Here is a 24,739-nt window from a genome sequence, read left to right as displayed (position 1 = left end):
TCTCCCTGCTGTGGGTCTGCTGCCTGTCAGTCCTTCTGGGGCTACACAAATGACAAGGGCCAGGGCCACAAGGTCCCTGGGAGGAGGGAACGCCATTATCCTTGAGGTACTCATTTTCACGCTAGAAACGTGTTAACATGGGCTGAACATAAATCACTAAGCTTGCATCTCCTCCTTATCGCCAAGTGATACGCAGGAGTCCACACATCATCAGCAAGCCTGGCCCAGTCTGTGAGCCTTTCTGCATCCTTGACCCCAGCCCTGAAATGGCGATGGAGGGTCAGTAGGTGGCAAGTGAGACTCTGGTGGGGCTGGAGCAGAGGCAGGCAGTCAGCTGGCACGCAGACAGGCCTCCTGGGGCCCGAGTCCACTCTCCCATGCTCGCTCATCTCAGAAAGGGCCACCAAGCATCCACACCAAATGCCCCCGCACCCTCTGATAACACACTGGTGCCTCAAATGGTCTAAATGTCAAAGTCTCTGCTTTCTCCCCTTCAAGTTACAACTGTCACACCTACTTACTTTCATTCAATAAATACATGTAGCTACTTAATAAGAGAACTTGTTCTGTTTCCTATTTGAAAATCTAGAAGATGGACAGATAATTTTTTGGAGGCACCTGGATTATAACTGCACCGACTTGAGGATAAGTACAACGCTGGCAGGGAGGAAGGCTATTTGTGCTGCGACTTGAGCCCTTATTTTCTGCTCTAGACCACACGGGAGACGTTCAAAGAAATTTCTAAGAGTCATCCTGGTGCTCCCGGTAATTTAACTATACATACATTATTTTTAGCATCATAAAAGTTCCCTGTAATAATGATTTTCAAGGATGGGACTGACATCCTCTTAGAGATCAATTCAGTTTAAAATTTTCCAAAAATACAGAAACAAATAGGTAGAACAGAGAGGAAAGGCAATTTCCAGCGACAAGAAGCCCCCAAAGAGGAGGCCCGTGGGAGCCCCTAAACCACCTAGGACTTTGCTCTCTGTGGGTGCAGCACCCCACCAGATTTAGGGCGGGCACAGCACCCTTCTCTGCTGTTGGGTTTGACATGGGCCGCACTGGGGCTCCAGGCACGTGCCTCTGGTAGGGTTCGGGATGGGGGCCAGCAGGACACCCAGCTTCTCCCTGGGGAAGGACCCCTGACAGCAGGGGGGCGGGGCCTCCAGCACCTCAGGACCCACATCAGCGTGGACTGGAGGGCTGGTGGGGACTTTCTGTCTGCTGGGAATACCCCGGTTTCAGCAACAAAGAAACAGGGGTTCTGGGGAGGAAGAGGAAGATGCTGCAAGGACAGGGAGGCTGTTGCTGGTGCCCTCCCTCATCTCCCATTTCCTGAAAGAGCCCCCTCAGTTGTCTGCATAACCCCACCCCCACACCTCCCAGTGTCCCATCCCGGTTCACCCAATTCAAGCCACCCAGTGAGTCATATCCTGACTCAGCCCCATCTCACCCCATCCCACCACCGCATACTCTCCGCTGTCCCCCACATCCCAGTGGTCCGTTTCCACCTCACCCTGACTGCATCCACCCTACCCCACCCCATCCCAGTCTAAGCACCCACCCCACCCTAACCCAGTCAACCCCTGGACGCTCTCTATCCAATCCTACCCTCTCAACCCCACCCCAAACCATACTGCACTCAAGCCTATTCCACCACCCATCTCAATCCGTCCCTATTCATTCTACCTATCCCATCCCAATACATCCTAATGCACTCTTGATCTTACCCCACTCAACCCTTCCTACTTAATCTCAGTCCCTCTCAAATCATCCTATTTCTCCAATCTCACCCCATCAGAGTCCATTACATTCCCTCCCCTCTCATCTCCAGCCTGGCCAGCATTCTCATTGGTGATTTACACAGGGGCATGACCATTCTTCATGTTACACAAAGATACACAAGAAAGCTGAAGAGTCTCACCCTCCCCCAAAGACTTAAGAGCTAAGTGTGTACTTGGGGAGAAGAGGGAAAAAAAGACACAGAATCTCCTCTTTAAAAAATGGGTATTGAAAAGATAATCCTGGAGGCTGAGCTCTAAACAGTCCAGAAAGAAAGTATGATTTTCTTCATTTGTCTTAACATACTAGAGCCAAGAAAAATCTCTAAGAAATATGGAATAATTTTCAGGTTGAGAACCCCCCACGATGTATGGCCTGCCCTTTGCTTTCTGTGGGTCCAAAGGAGAGCCGAGTTCTATTCAGAGCCAGTGAAGCCTGAGATAGGTCTCCAGGAGGCAAGGACTCCAAAATAACCCTCCACTTGCAGGTTCATTCAGATGTTCCCCAGAGATTGTACAGTGGAAAATCTCTGCAGGCAGAGACGGAGGGGTTGGGAGGCCATACCCTGCAAAGCAAATGAAACCGGAGGGGGGTGTCAGTGGCATTCTCCAACCTCTAGGGGGAGATAGAGGCTCCTCCCCCTTGACCACTGCTGGAAGAGACCGTTGTAAGGTGGGCTGAAGGGTTGGATGAGAGGGCCAGGATCTAAGAGCTGTGCTTTCAGTGAAGAGCAAAGAGAAAAGACTCTTCGTGATGGCGCATACAGTGGCAGCTTAGAGCAGCATAGTGTCAGAACTGTTTCTCTTGTGATTTGAAGAGGCTGGTGCAGAAAGCAAGTAGCCAGTAGTAACAGCAGAAATAGTAGTACCGGAGACAGCCTCTAGCATATGCTGACGCTAACCATGGGCACTGTGACCAACGCCTTCCATGAATTAACAGGATGGGCCCTGGAGTGGGTAGCCCTGAGGTTCAATCCTGCCTCCTTTACCTTTCTGCTCTACAACAAATGGCTTCATTTCAGAAACCTAGCCTCTTCAAATATGACACTGTAGTGGTTGGGTTGTTGTGTGAATTGAAAACTAATGTCTATAAAACACTGGCCAGCTATTACTAGCAGGACGCAGAACTGCCCGGACTTCCTCCCACTTGGGGTTGCCCCTTCACCTCTCCCCTCCTCCGCACCCCTCGCCTTGGGAATGTCCAACAAGGGAAGGGAGCCTTGAGTGCCAGAGAGCCTGATACTGGTTCTGTCAACAGGTGTTTACCGAGAGTCTTCTGCGTGTTACGACCGGGGCTGCACTGCCCTGCCCGAGTTCACTGACCTCTAGGGCATACAGACGGGCCTCATCTCACCAAACACGGTATTCCATTACATCCTGGTGGTTTGACAAGAGGGGAAGCCTGGGGACTTGTGAGAGCCCACAGCGGAGTTCAGTCTGGAAGGGTGTTTGGGGCTAGAAGCAAACCAAGGATAAGTTCACAGTCACAGCCCAAGTGCAATAGTGGGGATGGATGGACCACAGCTGCCTGAGGGGCTGGGAGGCTGGGAGCCGGACCTCAAGTGCCAAAAGCAGCACAGCAGAACTGAGGGAGGGGGGCAGAAGGATTCCAAAGGTATCGGCCAGCTGGGTGCCCTGGGAAGTCAGAGAGCAGATGGTTACGAGTCAAAGATTTGGAGTCGGGCAGACTGGGTTCAAACCCTGGCTTCGCCATTGACTTGTTGCATAACTAAGTTCCATGTCCTCTCTGAACCCACTTCTTCATGTATGAGATGGGGATACTAATAGCGTCGGCCTCACTGGATCACTGTCAGATTTGAGTTGGTGCATGCGAGTGCCTGGGGTGAGTGGGAGCACATGGCGAGGACTCAGCGAACATTGGCTATTAGTGACGCTGCCCTGGGTACCCAGATGCTTCCTGAGCACGGTGGGTGGGGGAGGACACGATGAGGGCACACGGGCTTCCCGGCCGAGTCCTCTGTCCTCAGCATTCCCGTGTCAGCCCCAGCTTCCCGCAGAAGGGCACCTTGGATGAGGCACCTATGTATGGGCCTGCTGCATCTCTGTTTCTCATCCTTCTCACGACACAGGAATGACTTGTCCCTTTTGCAGGTGGGGAACCTGAGCCTTGGAGAGATCTGAAGCTCAGCTGTTTTCCCAACAAGGAGCATCGGGCTCCACTGAGCAATCAGATTCTTGTCATCTGCTGGAGTGACAATGATGACGAAGCAGATGCAGGCCAGGTGCAAGTCAAGGTGGACTTGCCGAAGCCACCTGCTGGACTGTCCCTGGCAACACTGTCCACACCTTACAGTGTTCAAGACCCCAGAGTCCGGTTCTCCAGTCCCCTTGCCATGTGCTTCTAGCCTCATTCGCAACAAAGTCACACACCCACCAGCCTACTAAAGGGTCAACACTATCTGCTATAGTCAGCTAATTTTTTAAAACCATAAGCCCAGAGTTCATTGCAAATGGAATTTCAAATTCATACGTTCGTGCCTGAGTAACTAGTTAAATGCCTTTCCTTTTTAAGGGAAGGGGAGTGGTATGCCAAGGGGCTCAAGGTTGTAAGGCTTCTGGATATAAGGAGCTATCTTACCCATCCATGACATTTAGTTCAAGGGTGGGGGACATCAGGGGACCAGATGTCATTGTTATCTCTGGTTTCCTTGACCCCTAATGCTCTTTACTTAGCTTTATTGTTCCCTAAAAATACGGTCCAACAATATTTAAAGTCACTCACTGATTTGACAACCAACCATCTCCCAGATGCCAGAGCCATGCCTGGTTCTGGGCTGGGTGGCGGGAGTGAAAGAGAAATGAAGCACCGGCCCTGCCTTCAGGAAGCTCACAGCTCAACACGGGGGGAGGCAGACAAATCAACACTCTGAATGCAATTCAGTGAGCACGGTAATCAAGCACTGGGCATGGCCAGTGCTCTAGGCTGCAAGAGGCCTCTGACAACAAGCGCTTGGGAAGAGGCAAAGGAGAGATTTTTTTTTTTTGAGAAATAATGTGGCATTTGAATTTTTTAAAGCAATGAAGTGGTTAGGAGGGGAAAATCAGAACTTTGTTGGAATTGCTTATGGTTTAATATTACTTTGATTTGGAATAAGTTATTAAGGAGGTGGGAGGCATTTCAGCCTTTTCCATGCTCAGAGCCTCTGAACCCAGGGTAAAGTAGCGAAGTTTGGGAACAGCTGAGGGTATGAAACTTACAGGAATTTGACGGCCACCTGATAAGGAAGGAGTTGAGAATGATACTCAGGCTTCCAGGCTGGGTAACTACCTGGGGGGCTGCAGGTTTCATCAGCCTGCATAGGGACTACTGCAGGCTCAGGAGAGGAGCTCATGAATTTGCTTTGGAAAGGAAACATCTAGGTGAAGATGTCCAAACATCAGCCAGATACATGGGCTGCCTAGACCCAGAGTTTCCGGGCGTGACAAAGCCAACAGACATTGGGGAGAAGCATCTTGGCAGGAGGTCCCTGTGGTCGAAGAAGGGATGGACCTGGATGAGCTCACCCAGGGAGTGGTGATGAAAATGAGGAAAAGCGCAAGAATGGAACAGTGATGGAAACCATCCTTGGGGGGGGAGGGGAGGGGAATAAGTGCTACTGTAGAGAATGGGGAGGAACAACCAAGGAATAAGAAAAAAAATCAGCAAAGCGTTTTTTTCCTCCAGAAGCTGGAGGAAGTGAAGTTTTTAAAGGAGTGACCCAAAGCATTCAAAATCACAGAGAGGTAAAGGAAGAGAAAGACAGAGGGAGGAAGGGAGGGAGGGAGGGAGGGAGGGAGGGAGGGAGGGAGGGAGGGAGGGAGGGGGAGGGAGGGAGGGAGGGAGGGAGGGAGGGAGGGAAAAAAGAGAAAAGAAAAGCCAGTCACAGAAAGATTTGGCAATTAGGGTGGTCATTGGTGATCTTTCCCGGAGAGTTCCAGTTCTGGGGACAGAAGATGGACTGCAGGGAGTGCATGGTCGCCAAGAAAGTGAGTTGAGGACCACTTTGAAGACAGCTGACTTGTAAAAGAGAAAGAGATGGTATGGTAGCTAAAAGGTCAACGGGGCCAAGAAGCTGGTTTTGCTTATTTCATGTTAAAGATGAAAGCTGTTTATAGGCCAGGAGGAAACATAAGGAGGAAGAGTGAATGACAGGTACCAGGGAGAGGAGGTCATTCATAGGAGGTCTCCAAGGAGGAGGGGGGAGGGGCAGGCCCGGCACAGAGGGAAGGGGCTGAGTGAGGGTCAAAGGTAGAGGTGGGTGAGGAGGTGCTCCTCCTCGGATCCTTATATTCACTGGATCCAGTCACCCTGAGCTAAGGAAGGGAGATGGCTCAGTCCTGAGCGTATTTTAAACTCAACTGTGTGAAGAGAGCACAAAATGAGCGTGCTTCCTCCTCTAAGGTGCCAAACCCTGCAGTCATCTGTCACCAAGTCCATTTCCAAATCTTTGTTGCTTGCAAGGCCAAACAGCACATCGAATGCAGGGAAAGTTTAAAGAAAAGCACTGGGAGCCCTGGAAGCTAGAGCAGGCCTGCCAGAGAGCCAGCACCTCTCCCCCAGATCATTCGCCCCCACCACCCCAAGTTCTCTACTGACCAAAGAGCTGCTGGCAGATGATCGCTACCAGGCAGGATTCCAGCAGCGCCCAGCATCACCCTGCAAGCTCTAGTGAGTGGGCCTTTTTCTTTCCCCAGAGGCATGCTATATACCCTGGGGCCTGGGACAAATTGAGCTGGAAAAATAATCCGATCAAGCCTGAGAGAGGCCACATCTGGACAAACTGCTGAAGGGCCTGATAGCCAGTAGCAGCGGTGTGGCGAGTCTGAACGACCAGCGGCATCGTTGTGAACAGCACAGCCACCCAGTGGGTGTGGGTGTACGTGAGGCCACAGTTCTTAGGCGCGCGCACCGCGGGCGCCCCTCTCTGGGTGTCAGCGGTTATGACTCCGAGGAGAACCTGAGAAAGTCCGGTCAAGTAGGCATGGGAGAGCTGGGCTGGCTCCGCGCCCTCCTTGACCAGCAACCCTAACATTCCCGGCTAAGGAGCTGGCGACAGCGTCTGCGGGGACCCACTTACAAGATCTGGAGCCCAGAGTGAATTGGAGAGCTTGCCAGGGAAGGGGTGCACTTTCCAAGAAGGGAGAACTGGGATACTGGCGTGGCCAAGGCAAAGCCTTCAGAGGTTCAATCGGTGGTTTAAAACAAAAACAAAAAAATCCAACACAGTTCCAGGCTGGAGGTGCCCTGAGTACAGGCCTGGGCAGCAGGTGTCACGGGTGTCAATCTCTGGTCTAAATGAAAATGCGGCCCCAGGCATCACCCGTTGGACCAGTCCCCACCTGGCCACGCGGAACTTTCTAGGCTGTGGCTAGAGCTCAGCCTCCGAGGGGTGCAGAGGATAAAATAAGAAGGCACCAGTCGAGGACGTCCCCACTTGGGGACTGGGTTCTCTCTAAGGGCCCTGTGCCTCCTCTGGTCTACAGGCTGAAGCCAGACACCCGAGAAGTTCGGGACTCGTCTGTCGCACCGACCAGGTCTGCCCCCCTCCCGGACTTGGTCTCCAGGAGCAGGTCTCGCCGCCCGCGCCGCCGCTGCCGCAGCCCCGGCGCTGGGCTGCAGCAGGGCGCGGGAAAGGGCACTTTGGCGCGGAGTGGGAACCGCTGGGAAGGTGGCGGCGCGAAGCCTGAGGGTGACACTCCCTCTCCAGCCCCCCGAGCACAACCCCCACTCCCACCTCCTACTAGCTCACCACCCTCAGCCCCCACCTGAGTTCTCCTGTAAAGCGTGCTTGGGGGCTCCCGGCTCAGGGCCCGCGCCCACCGGACCCGCTCCAAGCCCAGAACGCGGAGGGAGGAGGACTCTTGGGGAAGGGGATGGCGGCCGCAGCCTCAGGGTGGCTCCCGGGGGTGCGAGCTTCCTTAGACAGCAAATGGGCGGGGGCAGGGCAGACTCTGCAGGCCCCCGGACCGGTGTGCCTCCCAGAATGGGGAGGTAGCGGGAGGGCTCCAGGAAAGTTTATCCGGGGAAAGCCTAGCATCTCGGGGGCTGGGAGCCTGGAGAAACTGAAGCCACGGTTCCTACGCCCCGCAAGCCCTGGCGGGGATATCTACCTCCCAGGCCCCCACACGCGCCGGACCCGGCCAAGTTGCGGCTAGGTTTGGGGGTAGCGGTGAGGGTGGAGGTGCGCACGCAGTTGGGCGGGAGGAGTCTGGGGCTGAGTGTGAGGGTGGGCGGCTGGGAGGGTGGAAGGTTAAGACGGAGGATGGGGGAAGGAACGGGGCACCGGTCGGGGCAAGGGTGGGGCGTGCAGCGGCCGCCGGCTCCCCAGCGCGGCCGGACTCACCCGCGGCGGCCGAGGCACTGAGCAGCCCCCAGCCCAGCAACAGCAGCAGCGGCGGCGGCGTTGGTCGCAGCGACGGGCGGCCCCAGCGGCTCTCAGCGCCCGGCACGAGCGCCGAAATCCCGGCTTCGCTGCGAGCCCTCCCCACGGGGCAGCCGCAGCGCCCCTGCTTGCGTCCCCGCGAGCGCGGCATGGCGCGGCCGGCAGCGCCAAGGGAGAGGCTCCGCTCGCCGCTGAGGAGAAAGGAGGTCAGGAGAGCTCTGGAGCTTTTTTCTGCTCGGAAAAAATCCCGGTACGAGGGAGCCCTGAGCTTCTGCGGCTGGAATGAACCAAGTGTCCGCCCGGCCGGGGAGAGGCGCGCTGCGCTCTCGGAAATGACTCCCTCCAATCCCGCTTCGCGGGGTTCGCGCCGGGGGAGGGGGGCGGGGGGTGAATTATCCCCGGATTAATCACTCTGGAGCCGCTTCTCCGCCGCTCCAAACGCAGGGGGGTGGAGGCGCAGCAAAGGAAAAAATATTGGGGGGTGGGTGTTCTTCCTCAGCGCCACCTCCACCTCCAGACCTAAACCACAAATTACATCTTAAGGATTGTTTATTCCTGTTTGTTTTACAATTGAGCAGTTTCTTTTAAGTTCAGTTCTCTCATTTTCATTTAAAAGATCACCCATTAATATGACCCCCAGACACACACATACACAGTGATACAGACACACACGCACTCACACGGGCGGCGGGGACGCGCACACACACGCCTCTTCCACGTTTGGAAATTGGAATGCTGTCTGGGAAAAGGTAACCAAAGAAGGACGCGGATCCCCAAGTCACGGCTTTTCTGAGCTGATCTTAGGTGGTGGCTTCGAACTTGCAATCTAGCGCCGGGGGCAATGTTTAGGAGCCCAGTTCGCAGGAGCCTCCTACTCGTGCCAGAAGATGGGTGTTTGTGCATAGACCCAGGGTTAAGAATTGGAGCACGGTGGGGAGGAAGACCCGTTCGTTTGACTTCAAACAGTCCCACCCCTACCCTAAGACAAAATCTCAGGTTGAAGGGAAGAGTGTCCGTGCGCGCTGGGGAAGGGGCGGGGCGGGGCGGGGGCCGAGGTGCAAGAGTAACTTGTACAATGTATCCCTACAATTAAATAACCAGACCCTGCGCCTTCTCACCCTCCCAGCCTTGACCCCAAACCAGGCGACTTTCTCCGGATGGAGCCTCTCTCCACTTCTCGCGTGTAGCGGCTGCCGCCAGGCCCCAAAGGCTCGGCGCCCGTCCCAACCCCATCCCCCACCCCAACTTGCCCTTCCAGTCTCATCTCATCTAGGCTTCGCCATCAGTCAGGATGGCTGCCTCGAAATCTACGCTAAACTCTGGGCGAGAGAGGAGACCCTGGGGGAGGGGATGGGGGGGGGGAAGGGCGGGGAACCTGGAGGGGCGAGCCCAGCAGAATAGCACTAGTTGGTGAGTACCCCACCCGCTTTGCCCGAGGCACCCCAGAGAGGCTGCGCTCCGGGTTTACAGGTTAGGCCAACCTAGAGCTCAGGGGGCAGGAGTCGGAGTTTCGGGGGTGGGGGGAAGAGTGGAAAGATCAATGGGTTTGCTTATCCCACGTGGGGAAGGTGGTGAGCAGGGCCGGAGGAGTAGACGCTTGGACCTTGCTTCACAGAGCCATGATCTCCCAGCTCCCTTAATGCCACTGTCCCTCCTCTAGCCCAAATTGTTAGGATGGCCCTGCTGTGAGCTCATCCCACTGTTGGGGGGCCAGCTAGGTGGCCCCTGGGTGGGTGAAGTTCCTTGGAACCGATTCACAGGCCCCATCCCCACCCCCAGCACACTTGCTTCCTCACCCCTCCCCGTGCTGCCTGGCAGATGCCAAGAACCAACCAAAGCAGCCAGAACTCCACTGTGAAAGGCCTGCTTTATGTCCCTGGGGCAGCGGGGAGGGGGCTTGTCCTTTCTACTGTCCAGGCCCAGCCCCCAAAGAGAAGCCTCAGCCAGCCACACAGGCCATGGCCCTCCCAGACCTGAAGAGCAGGGAGGGACAGAGGGACTGTCTGGCTGGGTAGTGGCTTCTGGGTGACTGTTATCAGGGTCTTCCCTGGGGAGGGTGGGCCCCATGGCTCCTAAGCTGGGCCTTCCCCCTCTCCTGGAGGCAGAGTTCTCCTCCAGAGAAGGGAGCTGGCAAAGATAACCAGCCCTCCCCAGCAGCCCACAGCTGGGCCAGAGTCTGGGCTGCTCTATAATTCTGGGGCTCGAGGCCAGTGGACTTCCCCCAACCCGCTTCTCAGCTCCAGAACTTTGCCCTATGGCTGCAACCCACAGCTGATGTTTACCCCAAAACTCCCCAGAAAAAAGGACATCTGTCATCTCTCTCCCTGGGGGCTGTAGGGGCCTGGGGTGCCCTTTTTATCCCTGTGTCCAGCCCAATTACTCACTTCCCCCACCATGCATCCCTCCCTGATATATTTGGGGCCGAATACCTTTGCTGAGGCCCCCTGGGCTCTGGGTCCCGTGCCAGCCTGGGCTGTGGGCCATGCAGAGGCGCACCGCATGTGGTCTACTGGGGAGGATGTAGGCAGAGGCAGAGACCCGCACTCGGCCCGCACGGCCAGGCAGTGGCACTCACGGTGACAGGGAGGGGCGTGTGGCACAGGCATGGCAGACGGTAGGCTTGGCCAGGGCGGGGGGACCAGCAGGCTAGTTTCAGGAAGAAAGTGGGATTTTGGCTGGACCCTGAGGCCTGAATAGAGACTTTGACGAGGTGAAGATTGATTTACACAACCAATATTTATTCAGGATCATTACATGCCAGACACTGTGTTAGATAATGAACATACATCCCAGCGAACAGCTCCTGGCTTATGAAGGCAGGCAGTAAATAAATACAGTTGTACCTTGGTACTCGCTGGCTTCAGAACTCATCAAACCCTGTACTCCTGGCATTCTGGCGAGAGAAAGGTTTCAGCACTCCGCACCTGCTGGGGACTTGTGGCACTTTCTAGAACTTGCATGGGTCCCGGTGCCCCCACCCCACAAGAGAAAATGCTTCGTCACTCGTCACCTGTTCGGTAGGTGTCGATTTGGGCACTCATCCAGAGTTCCATAACAAATCAACAAGGACTGAGGTACCACTGTCTATATAAAAGACACTAATTCAGAATGCTAATTAGGAATGAAGAAGGAAAAGTTCATGGTGCTATGAGAAAGATGGGGGTGGGGGGAGCGCACACCTTACATAGCAGATCTGGAAAGGCCTCTCTGAGGTGGTGACTTTGAAGGTGGAATTGAAAATTATGCCGGAGAACCATGCAAAGAGTTAGGAAAGGGGCTTTTGGCATAGAGAGCATGAACAGGGGCCTGGGATGGGGAGGAGAACCCAGGAGAGGAGAATAGGGCCCAAGCCAGATGGTGAGGGACTCGGGGGGTGGTGAGCAGTGGGGAACGGGAAGTATATTAGTTTGTTAGGGCTGCGGTTACAAAGGACCACGGGCCAGGTGGCTTAAACAGCAGGAATGTGTTTTCTCACTGTTGTGGAGGCTCGATGTCCAAGGTCGAGGTGATGACAGGGTGGGCTCGTGCTGAGCCCCCTCTCCTTTTCTTGTAGATGGCCATCTCTGTGTCGTCATAAGGTCTCCCTTGTACACATGTCTGTGTCCCAATTTCCTCTTCTTATAAGGACACCAGCCACACTGGATTACAGTGCGTCCTAATCTCATTTCAACTTGATTACCCCTTTAAAACCTTGTCTCCAAAGACAGTCATATTCTGGGGTTAGGACTTCAAAATGAGAAACTTTTTTTTTTTGGAGGGAGACACAATTCAGGCCATAATAGAGGGGAGGACTTTTTAGGTGGGGGAAGGGGAGCAAACGCATGACGGTCAGGACATGAATTTAAAGAGATCTCTGCTAAGGCTGCATAGAGTGTGACCGCTTTAGCAGGTGGGTAGCACTGAAGACCAGAGCAGTGGATTTTTCATTTCTAGGAAATAGGAGCCAAGTGGCACAGCCTGGCGTGTGCTCTGATTTCTGTGGGGCATACGCAGGAAAGGAAGGGGCAGGAAAAGGGGAGATCACTTGGGAGGCTACTGCGATGGTCCCAGCTGGAAGTGATGTGGCCAAGGCAGAGATGAAGGCCCTGGACATCTTTGCAGGGCAGGGGAGAGGCAGGAGAGTAAGAGATGATAACTTTCCTGGAGAGACTGTGGCTCAGCCCAGCCCCCAGGGCTGGCTCCCAGCCTGCCCCTTCCGTTCTCCCCCCCCCTGCCCCCCCAGCAATAGGCAGCCACGGGTCAGGGTCAGTCATGCCACACTGTCACATTGATAAAAAAACCCAACAACCCAGTGAGGTATAGTGACTCACCAAGATAAGCCTAATATCCAGATAAGATCAGAGTGCATTTCAGAAAGAAAACAAGGTCTGATGCTCTGCAGAACTTTGATTTAAGTAAAGTTTGTAGACTGATGCGCTGAAATGTTCATTCTGACCCAAGCAGAAAATAAAAGCCTTCTGAAAGAGAGAGGGAGGGAGGGAGGGGGAGAGAGACCCAGCAAATGGGATGCTTTAGCCATCAGGGCAAGAATGGAGCCTGAGAGGCAAGCAGCAGTACAGAGACAGGTTACAGAGAAAGGGCAAGAGCCCAAAGAAAAAGCCGGGGATCTGAGTAGAGGGTAGAGATTTTAAGTCTTGAGCAAGAGGAGACACAAGCTAGTATTTCCCAAGGGCAAGGCTGTCACCCTAAAGATGACAGTGATCTCCTTCCTAAGGAAAGGTGATGGAAGGGGTTTAGGAGGAGAAAAAGCCCAGAATGAACTGTGGGGAGGCTGTGGGCCTCAACAACCAGGAGGGACAAGTGAGCAGGGCCCTCAGTCCAGTGCCCCCAAATGCCGGGGCCATCGAATTGTGGTATTTCTCTCAGAGAATTCTCCGTTTGTGCAACAAGGAAAGGGACAGAGTTCATGTCCATGGCAAAAGAGGTCACGTTTTTCTTCTTCTTATCAGAAGCCATAATCCACAGGAGAGGGCCTATTCTAGGCTATCAACTCTCCTTGAAGTTCAACCTCCAATCAGCTACGCCATCAGGCCTGCTCACCTCGACTCAATGCTCTTTCCTCTGGCTGTAAAAACCATTCCACTTCTCACTGGGTGGAGTAAACGATTCCTAATCACTGCTGGGCACAAGTGCCACCTTCCCCGTAGTCTTTTCGAAATGCCCCACGCCCCTGCTGAGCTAGACGCCCCTCGCAGCTTGGACAGCTACCTGCACATCAAGAAGGTGAGCTGCCCCTTCTGCACCACAGAGCAGTGGTCCCCAGCCAGGGCTGAGGCTGCCCCGCCCGGGGGACATTTGGCGATATCTGCAGAGGTTTTTAGTCGTCACCACTGGCATCTAGTGGGTGGAGTCCAGGGATACTGCTAGACGTTCCACCATGCCCAAGGAAAGCCCCTCCTCCCCTCCCCCAAAAATTATTTGGCCAAAAATGTCAATAGTGCTGAACTGTCATTGAAAAGCGGCTGCCCAGCCAGGACGGCATTTTCCAGGCCCCTCTGCGGTTGGGTGCAGTCCAAAAACAAGGTTCGAGCCAAAGGAATGTGGGCAGAGTGGTGTGTGCCATTTCGAGGCTTATCCCGGAAAGGGCCCCCAGTCTTACTCATCCGTCTCCTGGCTGCGGACACAGCATCTGGGTCCCTAGGAGATCGCAGAGCCACAGATGAAAAAAACCCAGATCCCAGATCACCTGTAGAGGAAAGTCACCACCCAGCAGGGACACCTGTGTTGGCCCAATACGAGCAATAACTTTTCACAGCACTGAAATGCGGAGACGTGTTACAGCAGCTAGTCAGACCCACATACACCCTCCATGCTGTATCCTGGGCAGCCATTTGCTTGCTTCTCACCCATTCACTCAGGTGTTCCTGCTGCAGGCATTAGTCTGCACGCCCGGCTCTGTGCTAGGTGCTAAGGAAACAAATGTAAAGAACAAGTTGTTTTCAGTAGTTCCTGTCCTCCGGGGCCTGTTAGTTTATTGAGAAGATTGCTTTACTTATTTACTCTGGAAGAAAGGCAGGATGTGATGGAAAGGAGAAGAGCCCCAGCTCTGCCCTGGAGAGGGGCAGGTGAGAAGAGGCACCTTGCAGGAGGAAAGCAGTGCAATCCAGAGCAGGGAGGCAGACTCAGGGGAAGGACCTGCCTCGCTCCCAGAGGTCCCAGGAGCTGGAGGAAGGGTGGGCGGGACCAGCCTCTCTATAATTGTGGACTTTCTCGCCTGTCTCCCAACAGTGGACTGGGAGCCCGTAAAGGGCAGAAAACTTCTCCCAAGGAGTCTCCTGAGCCCCCAGTGCCTGGACTGTGTCTGGCATCGTCTCCTCTTGGATGTCCCACAGGGGGCTCTCCCGCAGTCTACTCATGACCGAACTCACTCACTTCTATCCCTTCACCATACACCACCACCTCTCTGCTCAGTCCCCCACCTCAGGAAACTGGACATCTCCTGTGTCCCCAGTTCCTGAGGCAGAAACCTAGGGGGTCTTGGACTCCCCCTTCATTCAGCCCCCAGATCCAGGCAGTCCCAAAGTCCACTAAATTCTCTCTCCTTAACATCTTCCAGGCCCTGGCCAGGGCCCCCACCGTCCCTCTGGTTCCTTAACAGCTGCAGAACAAGTGCCCCAACTTTGCTCTTGCCTCAATCAAGCCATCTTCCTCTTTGCTTCCAGTTTATCTTTTAAATCGCTAACCTGATTTCACAGCTCCCCTGCCTTCCCCGGCTATTTCCCACGGCCTACAGAGTAAAATCCAAGCTTCGTGCTAGACTCTCCATGACCTGCCTCTGCCTGCCCTTCTAGCCTCCTGTTCCCACACTCCACAGCTCCTGTGCTCCAGCCATTGGGAGGCTGGGAGGACCTTGCACTCCTGACATTAGCTGAGCTCTCTCTCCTTTGCCTCCGGGCCTCTGTGCATGCGGCTGCCTCTGCCTGCAATGATCTTCTCCTCCTGTGTCCGGTGTTTTCCTATTTGCCCTTCAAAACTCTGTCCGGGTGTCAGCTCTTACCAACCCTCTTCACCAGTGCCATCCAGAGTGCATGGTGGGCATTCCGTAGATCTTTGCTGGATGAATGGATGAATGGATGGGTGGGTGGGTGGATGGATGCCTGAGTAGGTGCTCCGTAATGTTTGTGAAATGGACCTAAATGTGTCTCTCCTAGACTTCATCGTTGGAGTTCCTTAAAGAAGTGCTTCTGAGTTATGACTGAACGCGATGCTGTCTTCAGAGGCCCTGATGTGAGAGGCTGACCAACCCAATGGCATTTCTGTCCGTATGAAAACAGAATTGAATATGTTGCCCGCGATGTCACTCAACATCCTTTATGAAAAGAACACATGACAAATTCATGCTTGGGGTTATTTCCAGGAAACATTTTGTCTCTGCAGATGAAGACGTGTATTTCCTGCCATCAGAAAAGAAAACCCCTGTCTTCCAATGTGTTTCATTTTTTGCTTTGGCTGACAAATAGGGACACCCAGTTTTATTACCTTATTATCTCCGTGTGTTCGGACCAATTCAGGTGACTGAAAGTAGCAACTCTTTCTGTTTTCTGTAGATGGAGGCACTTCTTGCTGTGTTCTCTGATGCTGTAATTTCTACTTTTCCATTGGAAAGCTGCCTCAAATCATCCCCGCAGTCGGCTAGTATAGATCTTAAAGGAACACATATTGATGACCACATTCCTCCTGGCAAGGAAGGAATGGAAGGAAGGGCGGACACCAAGCTTCTAGTTGAGAGGTACCTTGTAGAAAGCCTCTCCAGGAACCTGGGGGGCACCCACCATGACAGGGGTCTGGTGGGAAGGACGCAGGAGGAAGCAAGAATCCAGAGTCGGGATTCTGACTCTGTTGCTACCTTCTTGAGCCTCCACGGACAACTCTTTTCCTCCACCAACGACGGCCTTCCTTTTCCCTACTTTAAATGCAGAGCCCATAGGCTGCTGTTTTATATTAATGGCTAATAGTAACAACGAGAATCAGTATCTTTTACTGAGGGCACAGTGAGCACTTTACATGGATGTAAAGTGCCCCAAGAACGTGGGCGAGAGAACTGTTGTTGCCCCGAGAACTGTGCTGAGAACTTTATGTGGATGTCCCTATTGGAACCTCTCCCTCTCTGAACCTGCCTATTGTTTCTGTCTTTTGCAGATGATGAGATGCCAGAGAAGGTAAGCACGTGCAAAGATACCCTTTAGTGAGTAGCAGAGCAGGAATTCAAAGTCAAGTGTGTCAGCGGCTACCACCCAGGCTCTTTTCTTTAAAAAATGTATTTATTGAGTGTTTATTTCCTTTAATTATGTTTGTTAATTTTACAGAGAGAGAGGGAGGAATGAAGTGGGGAGAGAATCATCGATATGAGAAACATCAATCGCCTGCCTCCCAAGCCATAATTTAGGTAGGTGTGTGCCCTGACTGGAGATCGAACCCATGACCTTTTGGTGTACAGGATGATGCTCCAGGCAACAAGCCACCTGGCCTGGGCCACCCAAGTTCTTAACAATGCCCTGGCACATGGACACCGAATGGAAGCAATAAGAAGGGGTGAAATGCCTTGGGCAGGGGCGGGGCTGGCCGATGGTGGGGCTGGCCGGAGAGAGGAGCCACAGAGTCACAGCTTTGCTTCTAGAACACCGGTGTCCTTTTTCGAAGTCCTGGGAAGCGGCTGGCTGCTCTGCAGCAGTGTTCAGTGGGTGGGGCCGCACCCAGGGGAGACCCGTGCCTCCCGTCCTTCAGCTCTGATATTTGCTCCCTCAAGAGCAGCTGCCCGTGATCTCCCTGCACAGACCCCCCTCAGGGCATTTCCACCCATTAGGCCTCACCCACACGGTAACTAGGGGCCCCTGTGTTTTCCAGGGACCTACGGAAAGTTTGAGGCCTGTAAATGTTATTAGCTTCACAACACAAAGAAGCAAACTGCAACGTCAAAATCAGTAAATAGTTAACAAAATGCAAGATGCAACATTATGTCAACTTCATTAACTGTTGAAGTTAATCGTCATAAAATTTTCATTCCATTTGATGAGAATTTGTAGGTTGGAGTCTTCCCACTGGGCAAGGTATCCCAGGTAGGCAGGAGGGTCGGTGAGAAATCACAGCAGACCCTATCTTAAATAAATTACTCATGGCCAGAGATTTTCAAAAGCAAAATGGTAAAAATCTTTTCAATTTTTTTCACAGCTGAGTGGTTTATATTTATGGCGGGAGGCAAACGTGTTTAAAGTACGTTAGAAGAGGAAAAGGCCTACAAGGCACAGGGCCTGTAAGATCTTGAAGGAGCCACATGCCCTGCGGTGCCTTTGGAATTTTCCGACTGACCTGGCCACGTTTATCTTGGTGCTGAAAGCCAGGTGAGTTGAGGCTTTGGCTGCAGAATAGGTAGGGAGAACTGCCTCCTTCTGAGGCTTTCCTGGTTCCAAAGTAGAAAAGCAGGGCTCCCAGGATCCTCAATAATGTTAGCTGACATCCACTGGGTACGCGGCAGGTACCAGACTAACTACTGTGAGCACCGTACATGGGTCGTCTCAATCATCCCAAGCAGCTCTGCAGGGTCAGTATTTTATTGTCCCTGTTCCACAAATGAGCACATTGAGGTCTAAGTGGTTACAACACCTACCCAGAGCCATGGAGGTAGTAAGGGTAATTTAAGAATTTTTCCAAACTAAAAATAATTTACAGATGAAATGGTGCCCATGATCATTTCAAGGTCTTAAAAAAAAAAAAAAAGAATCAGGGACCAGTCCAATTTTTTCACTGTTATGTCTTCAAAACCTGAACACTACCGGGCACGTCGACATCCGGGTGCTGAAGGGACACAACTGTTGTTGAACGGAGACCGGACTAAGCTCCGTCTACCCCGCGCTTGCTGTGCATCAGACACCTGTGGAACACTTTGCCCCTCACTGGCCTGCGACAGCGTCTAGGCTCCAGGTCTCATGGCTCTCCCAGCCCGGTACTTGGCACAGTCCCGGCCCATACAAAGGCTTAGTTGATGATTTGAGTCCATTCCCCCATCACAGAGCCCAGTGCAGCTGAAGTCCTTCCTCCCGATACATAGCACAAAAACCTGTTACCTAAAAATCCCAGCCCTGACTGGCCTCAGGTTGGATGTTGTCCTGCAAAGTGAAAGGTCGTCGGTTCAATTCCTGGTCGAGGTGCAAGGCTGGGTTGCCATCCTGTCCCTGGTCGGGGCACATCTGGGAGGCAACTGATGGATGTTCCCCTCACACATTGATGTTTCTCTCCCTTTTTCTCCCTCCCTTCCCCTCTCTCTAGAAATAAATAAATAAATAAACCTTTAAAAAAACTCCTGTGGCACGCATTTTTGTGTGCTCAGCGAACTGACACACAAGCCAACACACAACACTGACACATCCCTTCTGTGCCAGGTGCGGCTCACGGCACTCCCCACGGGTTAAGTAGTCGCTTAGTAATAAAACATCTACAACGGTTCTACAAAACGGGAATTTTTCCAAATTATCATCCCATTTTACAGACACAGAGACCAAGGGTTATGAGCGGAGCAGTGTCTTCCCCAAGTTCATGTGTTGTAGCCCTGACCTCTGGGACCTCAGAATGGGCCTATTTAGAGATTGGGCCAAGAGTGGTTATAGGTAAAATGAGGTCATCAGGTTGGGCACCAATACAATGCGACTGGTGACCTCACATGGAGAGATGAGGATGCAGACGCGCACAGGAGAGGGACCACGCGAGGACCCGAAGAAGATGGCATCTGCGAGACGAGAGAAGCTTCAGGAGGAACCAACCCTGCTGAAGCCTTGACCTTAGACTTCTAGCTTCCAGAACTGTGCGGAAATAGGTTGCTGTGGTTTTAGCCATCCAGCCTGTAATGTGGCAGCCCCGGCAAACCAGTACATCAAGGCGCAGAGTAACCTGCCTAAGCCTGCACCGCCAAAACACACGAACTCAGGATCTGAAGTCTGCTTCTAGAGTCTGTTTGGTTTGGGAGAATGAAAATAGTCTTTCTCCGTGCTATCCACTTGAAATATGGCTAATGTAAATAAGGAACTGATATTTTAATTTACATTACAATTAAATTAAAAATAAGTAGCCACATGTTGCTAGTGGCTACCATATTGGCTATAGCTTTTTACCATTGCTAAGTACATCACTTAAGTTTTTTTGCAGAATCTTCTAGAAATCTCCCCTATGTGCTCAAAAAAACATGCTCCTGCTTGTGTTCCCCACCCCTGCTGTATTTCAGAGAGAACTGGCTAACTTTCCGGAATCCTGCAGCCTGGGAAGAGCAGGGACCTGGGAGTTCTGCTCCAAATATGGGTGTTAGCCAACCAAATGCCAAGCAGCACAAACACTGAGTGACATTTTCAGAACTATTAATATTTCATCAGAAATGATCACTTTTCCTTTAAGTACACTATTTTAAAAGGCTTTCTAGATTCTTAACTATAATTTTATTCAGTCTAGGTCCTCGGAATTTTCCCCAAAGGAACACATATTCAGTTTTGTAATGAAAATCAATGGGGAATGAAGCTGGGATTTCAAAGTTTAGTCAACATTTCCGGGAACTTGGGCTGTCTGTAAAGAGCAAGATTGTGTATTGGGCACCTACTATATGCCCAGCACTTTCTACACAGTATACTATTAATTCACCCCCCACACATTTATTGAGTGCCTATTAGGCACCATGTGATCTTCAATATTTATTAACCCCATTTTACAGAAAATCATTTCTTCTCATCCTCTCTTCATCTTGAAGGTTACCTCCTCAAAGAGGCCTACCTGGACCACCCACCCCCTAAAGCTGCTACTGTTCCTCTCCCCATTGCCCCCCGAGGTAGGTCATCTGTAACCACTGCTCACTTACTTGCTTTGCGCGTTTGGGCCCTACCTCCCTGTCCAGAGCACAGGCTCCGTGAGAGCAGGGACACCACCAGGCTTGCTCGCCTTCAGGCTTCCTCAGGGCCCGGCCTCTCACCTGGCACAGCGGGAGGCTGCACCAATATTTGAGGAAGGAATGAATGATGGGAGAAATGAAGAAAGTTGACAGGGTGGCACAGGTAGGAAGGGGCGGTGTCCGGACTCAACCCTCCGTGTACCAGCCGCCACCTCTTTGGTTCGCATCTCTTCGGTTCCGCCCTCTTGCTCTTCCTTCCCCCGGGAAACACCGAGGCACAACCGCCGGCTCCTAGGGCCAAAGGTCCCACAACAGAAAAAGTGCTGCGTCAATTCTGGGTTTAAGAAGCCCCTTCCGTGGGCGGAGGGGCCCACTGAGCAGCAAACAGCAAACAGCGTTTCGCCCTGCGCCTCTGCCCCTGACCCCCACTCCCACGGGCTCACCGCCTGCCCAGCCCCAGGACCCCTGAACCCGGTGCAGGACGGAAGGGTCTATCTCAGTGGCCGAGAGCCTGGGGGTGGGGCTGAGTTTGAATCCCAGCTCCTCCCTTCCTAGGGGGCCTTAGGCACACCCCTTGATGAGTCCGATACTAGGTTTCCTCAAGTGTAGAATGATTAAAAACAAAATCGATGGTACTAACTTTATGAGCGTGTATTAATTGAATATGACAATACAGAAAGCCCAGTGCTTAGCACACAGTAAAGCCCAATAAAAATGGCAGTTCGGGGTAAAATCAGACGATGGCTCGAAGGTCAGGGCCCCGGGCAGGCTCGGGGTCTGTGCGGAGTGGCAGGGCAGGCAAGGGGGCGGCACCCTTCACTGGGAACAGGGGAAAGCGCTCTGGGCCCCCGCCCCGCCCCCATCCCACTGGAGGGCCTGGGACACCAAACCGAACTGGGGCGCCCCGCGCCCCCAGCCGTTGCTTTTGAAACCCACAGAGGAATTCCAGTGCTGGACGGGAAGGGTGTGGGAGCCAGCCGCACGCAAGACAGCTACCTTTTAAGGAGTGGGAACTCTTCGTGGGGCGGTCCCTGGGGTGGGCTGTGGGCTCTGGACCCTCGGACGCTCTTGCAAGGCGCTGGAGAGGGGCCAGGTCCGAGAGCGAGCGAGTGAGGCGGGGCCAGGCCTGCTAGGGGAAGACCGTTGGCCCCCGGAGTGCGTGGGGGTCCCTGGGAAGGCCCGTGGGAGAGCCAATGGCGGGCTCCTGCCCTCAAGGTGCCTAGCACAGTGCTAGGCTCTCACCCAGTCATCTTCGAGGTTGAGCCAGCGAGAATGGGCTGAGCCCCAGGAGCCACAGCTAGTACAGGCGTGTGGCAACGGGGCCGTGTCAGAGATTGTGGGGGAGACCAGCCCTCCCCCTCCAGCTGTTCCCAGATGTCATTCTGCCCACCCAGGCACCTGGTTCCTGAGCTCAGGGGGATTCCAAGGTTACTAAGCTACCGGTTTTTGTTGACTTCAAAATATTTTCTTCTCAGGGAGAGGGGGAGGGGGGCAAAGGTCAGAAAAGAGCAAATAAAAACAAATCAAAATAAGCTCCCCCTCCCTCAAAGGAAGCTGACCTCCACCCACCCCAGGCGCACGAACGGGAGGCAGCTGAACTTCCGCACCTTGCTGGAGCAGCAGCCAGCCAGAACTGAACTGCTTCTGCCCCATCCTCATCTGCCTTTGCAGTGAATGAAGGGTGGTGGTGGATGGTCCACCAGTCTTCGAGCCCTGGGTGGACAAAAGGGCTTCCGGAAAGAGGGGAGGACGATGGCCAGTGGAAATGGGCTCCCTGCATCCTCGGCCCTGGTGGCCAAGCGCCCCTCAGCCCTGGGCCCATTCCCCAGATACATCTGGATCCACCAGGACACACCCCAAGACAGTCTAGACAAGACCTGCCATGAAATCTGGAAGAGAGTTCAGCGCCTGCCCCAGGCTTTGCAGCCCCCGACCTTGAAGGAGCAGCTCTCTGCCCCCGTGGTGGCTGGAACTCCAGGAGACAATGGGCTCAGCTTCCAAGAAGAGTGAGTATCGCCCTGCATGGCCAGCACCAAACGAGGAGGGAAGAGATGAGGTCAGACCCTCTGGGGGTTGCTCTGGCCCATTCTTCAGTCTGGTCAAACCCTAAAGACTGTAGAGTTTCCCTAACCAACTCCCCGTAGCCCTTAGTCCACTCTTTATCGCAGGGTTAAATGGGATCCTGAAGTTACCTGGGCAAAGGGCCAGGCCAGGACTCTCTTTCTGCTGCCTCTTCCTTTCCTTCCCAGCCTGCAGAGGGGATAGTTCTCATCCTAAAGGCTGAAACAATCAGAAGTGAATCTGAGGACCTTGAAAAACCACCCTAGCCAGGGCTGAGGGTTAGATGCCCATGGTTTTCCCGAAAGACAACTGGAAGATTCCTCCCCCCTCCCCCCTCCAAAGGCAAGGCACTGGCACAGAGGAGGCTGGTGGTTTCCGACCACATCTGGAGCTCCCTAATACAGGAGCAGCTGTCCCATTCAGACTCCACGGAAGCTGCTGCACGCGCGCACATCAAAATATTTACTGGGAAGGCATTGACATATTCAGAGGACATAATAGAAAATTAAAGTGTGGGACGATGGCTGGGAATAGCCCGTTTACTGGATGGGAAATCCCATGCCTGGGAAACACAGCTAAATATTCCTCCATGGGGGCAAAGTTGAGCAAATACTGTTGGGGATGGATATTCACAAGGAGAAGAAGGTGGGGACCTCATTAGGAAAAGCCTGCGCAATTGTTGTGGCTATCAGTGCCGCTGCCGAGCCCTTGTTTGAAGATGCTTTGCATCTTCAAAGTGGGCTGCAAACATTAATTAATCCTCCCAGAGCCCCTATGAGACAGGTATTAGTGTCCCCATTTTACAGATGGAGTATATTAATAATGAAGTGCTAATTAGAGACTAAATGATAATTAAGTGTTGCCTGTTCCAACACATGGTCTGGCTCAGTTCAGAGCTGCTCTGGACTGGGGGAACCCTTCGGGCAAATATCAGCTGAGTCTGGTTTCAGGGATTTCCACCCAAGAGCTGAGAACAGAGGCGATGTGTACCTGCTACCCAGGGTTCCACTGCCTGCTGTCCCTTCCTGGGCTGCAGACAAAGGTGGAGGTAACTTTGGCTGGTACTGCTTCCTCTGCCCTGTCCTCAGCGTGATGTGGCTGGGACGAGAATGGCTTAACTACCGCCAAAACCTTGCAGTTCAGCCCTATGGCGGCACTGGGTCCCTCTTCCCTGCCCATTGCCATCTGCTCTGGGACAGGGTCTTGGCAGGGGGCCCGTGGAGCTGTGCACAGGCCCTCAGTGGCCAAGGAGCTGACTGTCCACTTGGTGAACCAGGGTCGGTGGCAATTTCCAGTAGATGGCACCCTCTCTGCCAGGTCACACCTAGTTAATGGAGACAGACTCTATTTCCAGTCCGCACTTGGCCGAAAAGTGAACTGACTCACCTTTGGCCAGTTGCTTAATTTCATTTAGCCTTGATTTTCTCATCTGCAAATTGAGGCTGATATGCCCTGCCTTGTCCACCTCAGAGTTGATAATGAGGATCAAATGTGACGGGAGACAGGAGGCTGAAGACTGCATTATACAAATGAGGCTCTCCGTAAATGTAATTCTCGGGGGTGGGGTTTTTGTTGTTGTTGGCTTCCATCTGGGGTTTTCACGCTGTGCTTCCAGACCCTATGGTGCTGCCGAGGTCACCTGGAGTCAAGTGGTCTGGTGGCTGGGCCCCGATTCCCCTTCAACCAGAGCTGTTCCGCTTTAATAGCTTTTACTTACTGGAGTTCTGAGTAAAGACTGCGTTTGCGACAGGATTCTGCTGCTGAGAAAAGAGCTGGGAAACCACTGGCTTAGGTAAATAAACAACGCGGTAATCGGGTGGATATCAACCATGTAGAACACAGTGAGCTGTTGTTGAAAGAAAGGCAGCCGTGATGGTAGAGTCAGACAACTCTGGTTTCAGGTCGCAATTCAGCCCCATGTCATCTGCGGGATTTGTCTACTTTATGTGAGCTTCAGTTTCCTCATCTGCCAAAGAGCGATGATTACTATGCATTTCATAGGGTTGTTGGAATGATTAAACGTTCCTGGTAATAACCAGGATTTGCGGAAATTCTTCAGAGTGATGATGATGGTGACGATGATGATTTCTTCAAGCCCTATAATTAGTGTATGGGGTAGGTACTATTTTAAATTCCCCCCGTTTTTATTTTTTATCATGTGAATCTCCAAACATGTCTTTGTGTCTGTCACTGAGTTTATGAAGTTTGTGCCATTCTTGTTTCAATTTCTCCCCCTCCTGTTTTGAAATGAGAGCCTTTTACTCAGGAGGTAGCAGGTCTGGAGGGGTTGTCTTTGCCCCAAACCTTACGATTAGGAAGTGGTGGGGTTTCAGAGAGCAAACTCAGGGCCATCTTGGCCACTGCGCGATAGCGTTGGCTGACTCCCCCTAGAAATTGAGGCCTCGTTTGGAGAGTCAGGACACTTGGCAGTCCCCTATTCTGAGTCATCATCACACTAGATCAGAGATTTCAAGCCCAGGGAGCCGTCCAGTGTGTTATAAGGTGACCTCAGGCCCACGAGACTCCTCTCAGCTAACCTTTCTACTGCTCAAGGTGTAGACCTGGTTTTGGTTGTTTCCTGCTGTGGGAAACAACCATATAAGGATGTTCTGGAACTCTTGTTAGCCAGAATTTTTTTTCTTGACCAT

At 52.9% G+C, this 24,739-nt stretch overlaps 1 protein-coding gene across 1 annotated transcript in view; it reads right to left on the bottom strand.

Moving 5' to 3' along the window:
* CSMD2 (CUB and Sushi multiple domains 2) overlaps positions 1-8,365 on the bottom strand; it is a 546,707-nt gene extending 538,342 nt beyond the window's left edge. Inside the window, exon 1 of the mRNA XM_053660680.1 lies at positions 8,129-8,365. Within this exon, the coding sequence (XP_053516655.1) occupies positions 8,129-8,318 (190 nt within the window). The 5' untranslated portion in view covers positions 8,319-8,365. The remainder of the gene's footprint in view (positions 1-8,128) is intronic.
* Between the last annotated feature and the right edge of the window lie 16,374 nt (positions 8,366-24,739).

The sequence above is a fragment of the Artibeus jamaicensis genome, unplaced genomic scaffold, assembly GCF_021234435.1.
Source record: "Artibeus jamaicensis isolate MK-2021 breed Jamaican fruit bat unplaced genomic scaffold, CSHL_Jam_final scaffold_847, whole genome shotgun sequence".
In the NCBI taxonomy this organism is placed as follows: Eukaryota; Metazoa; Chordata; class Mammalia; order Chiroptera; family Phyllostomidae; genus Artibeus; species Artibeus jamaicensis.
The sequence above is the reverse complement of the archived record's forward strand: the minus strand, read 5'-3'. Positions and strand labels throughout refer to the sequence as shown.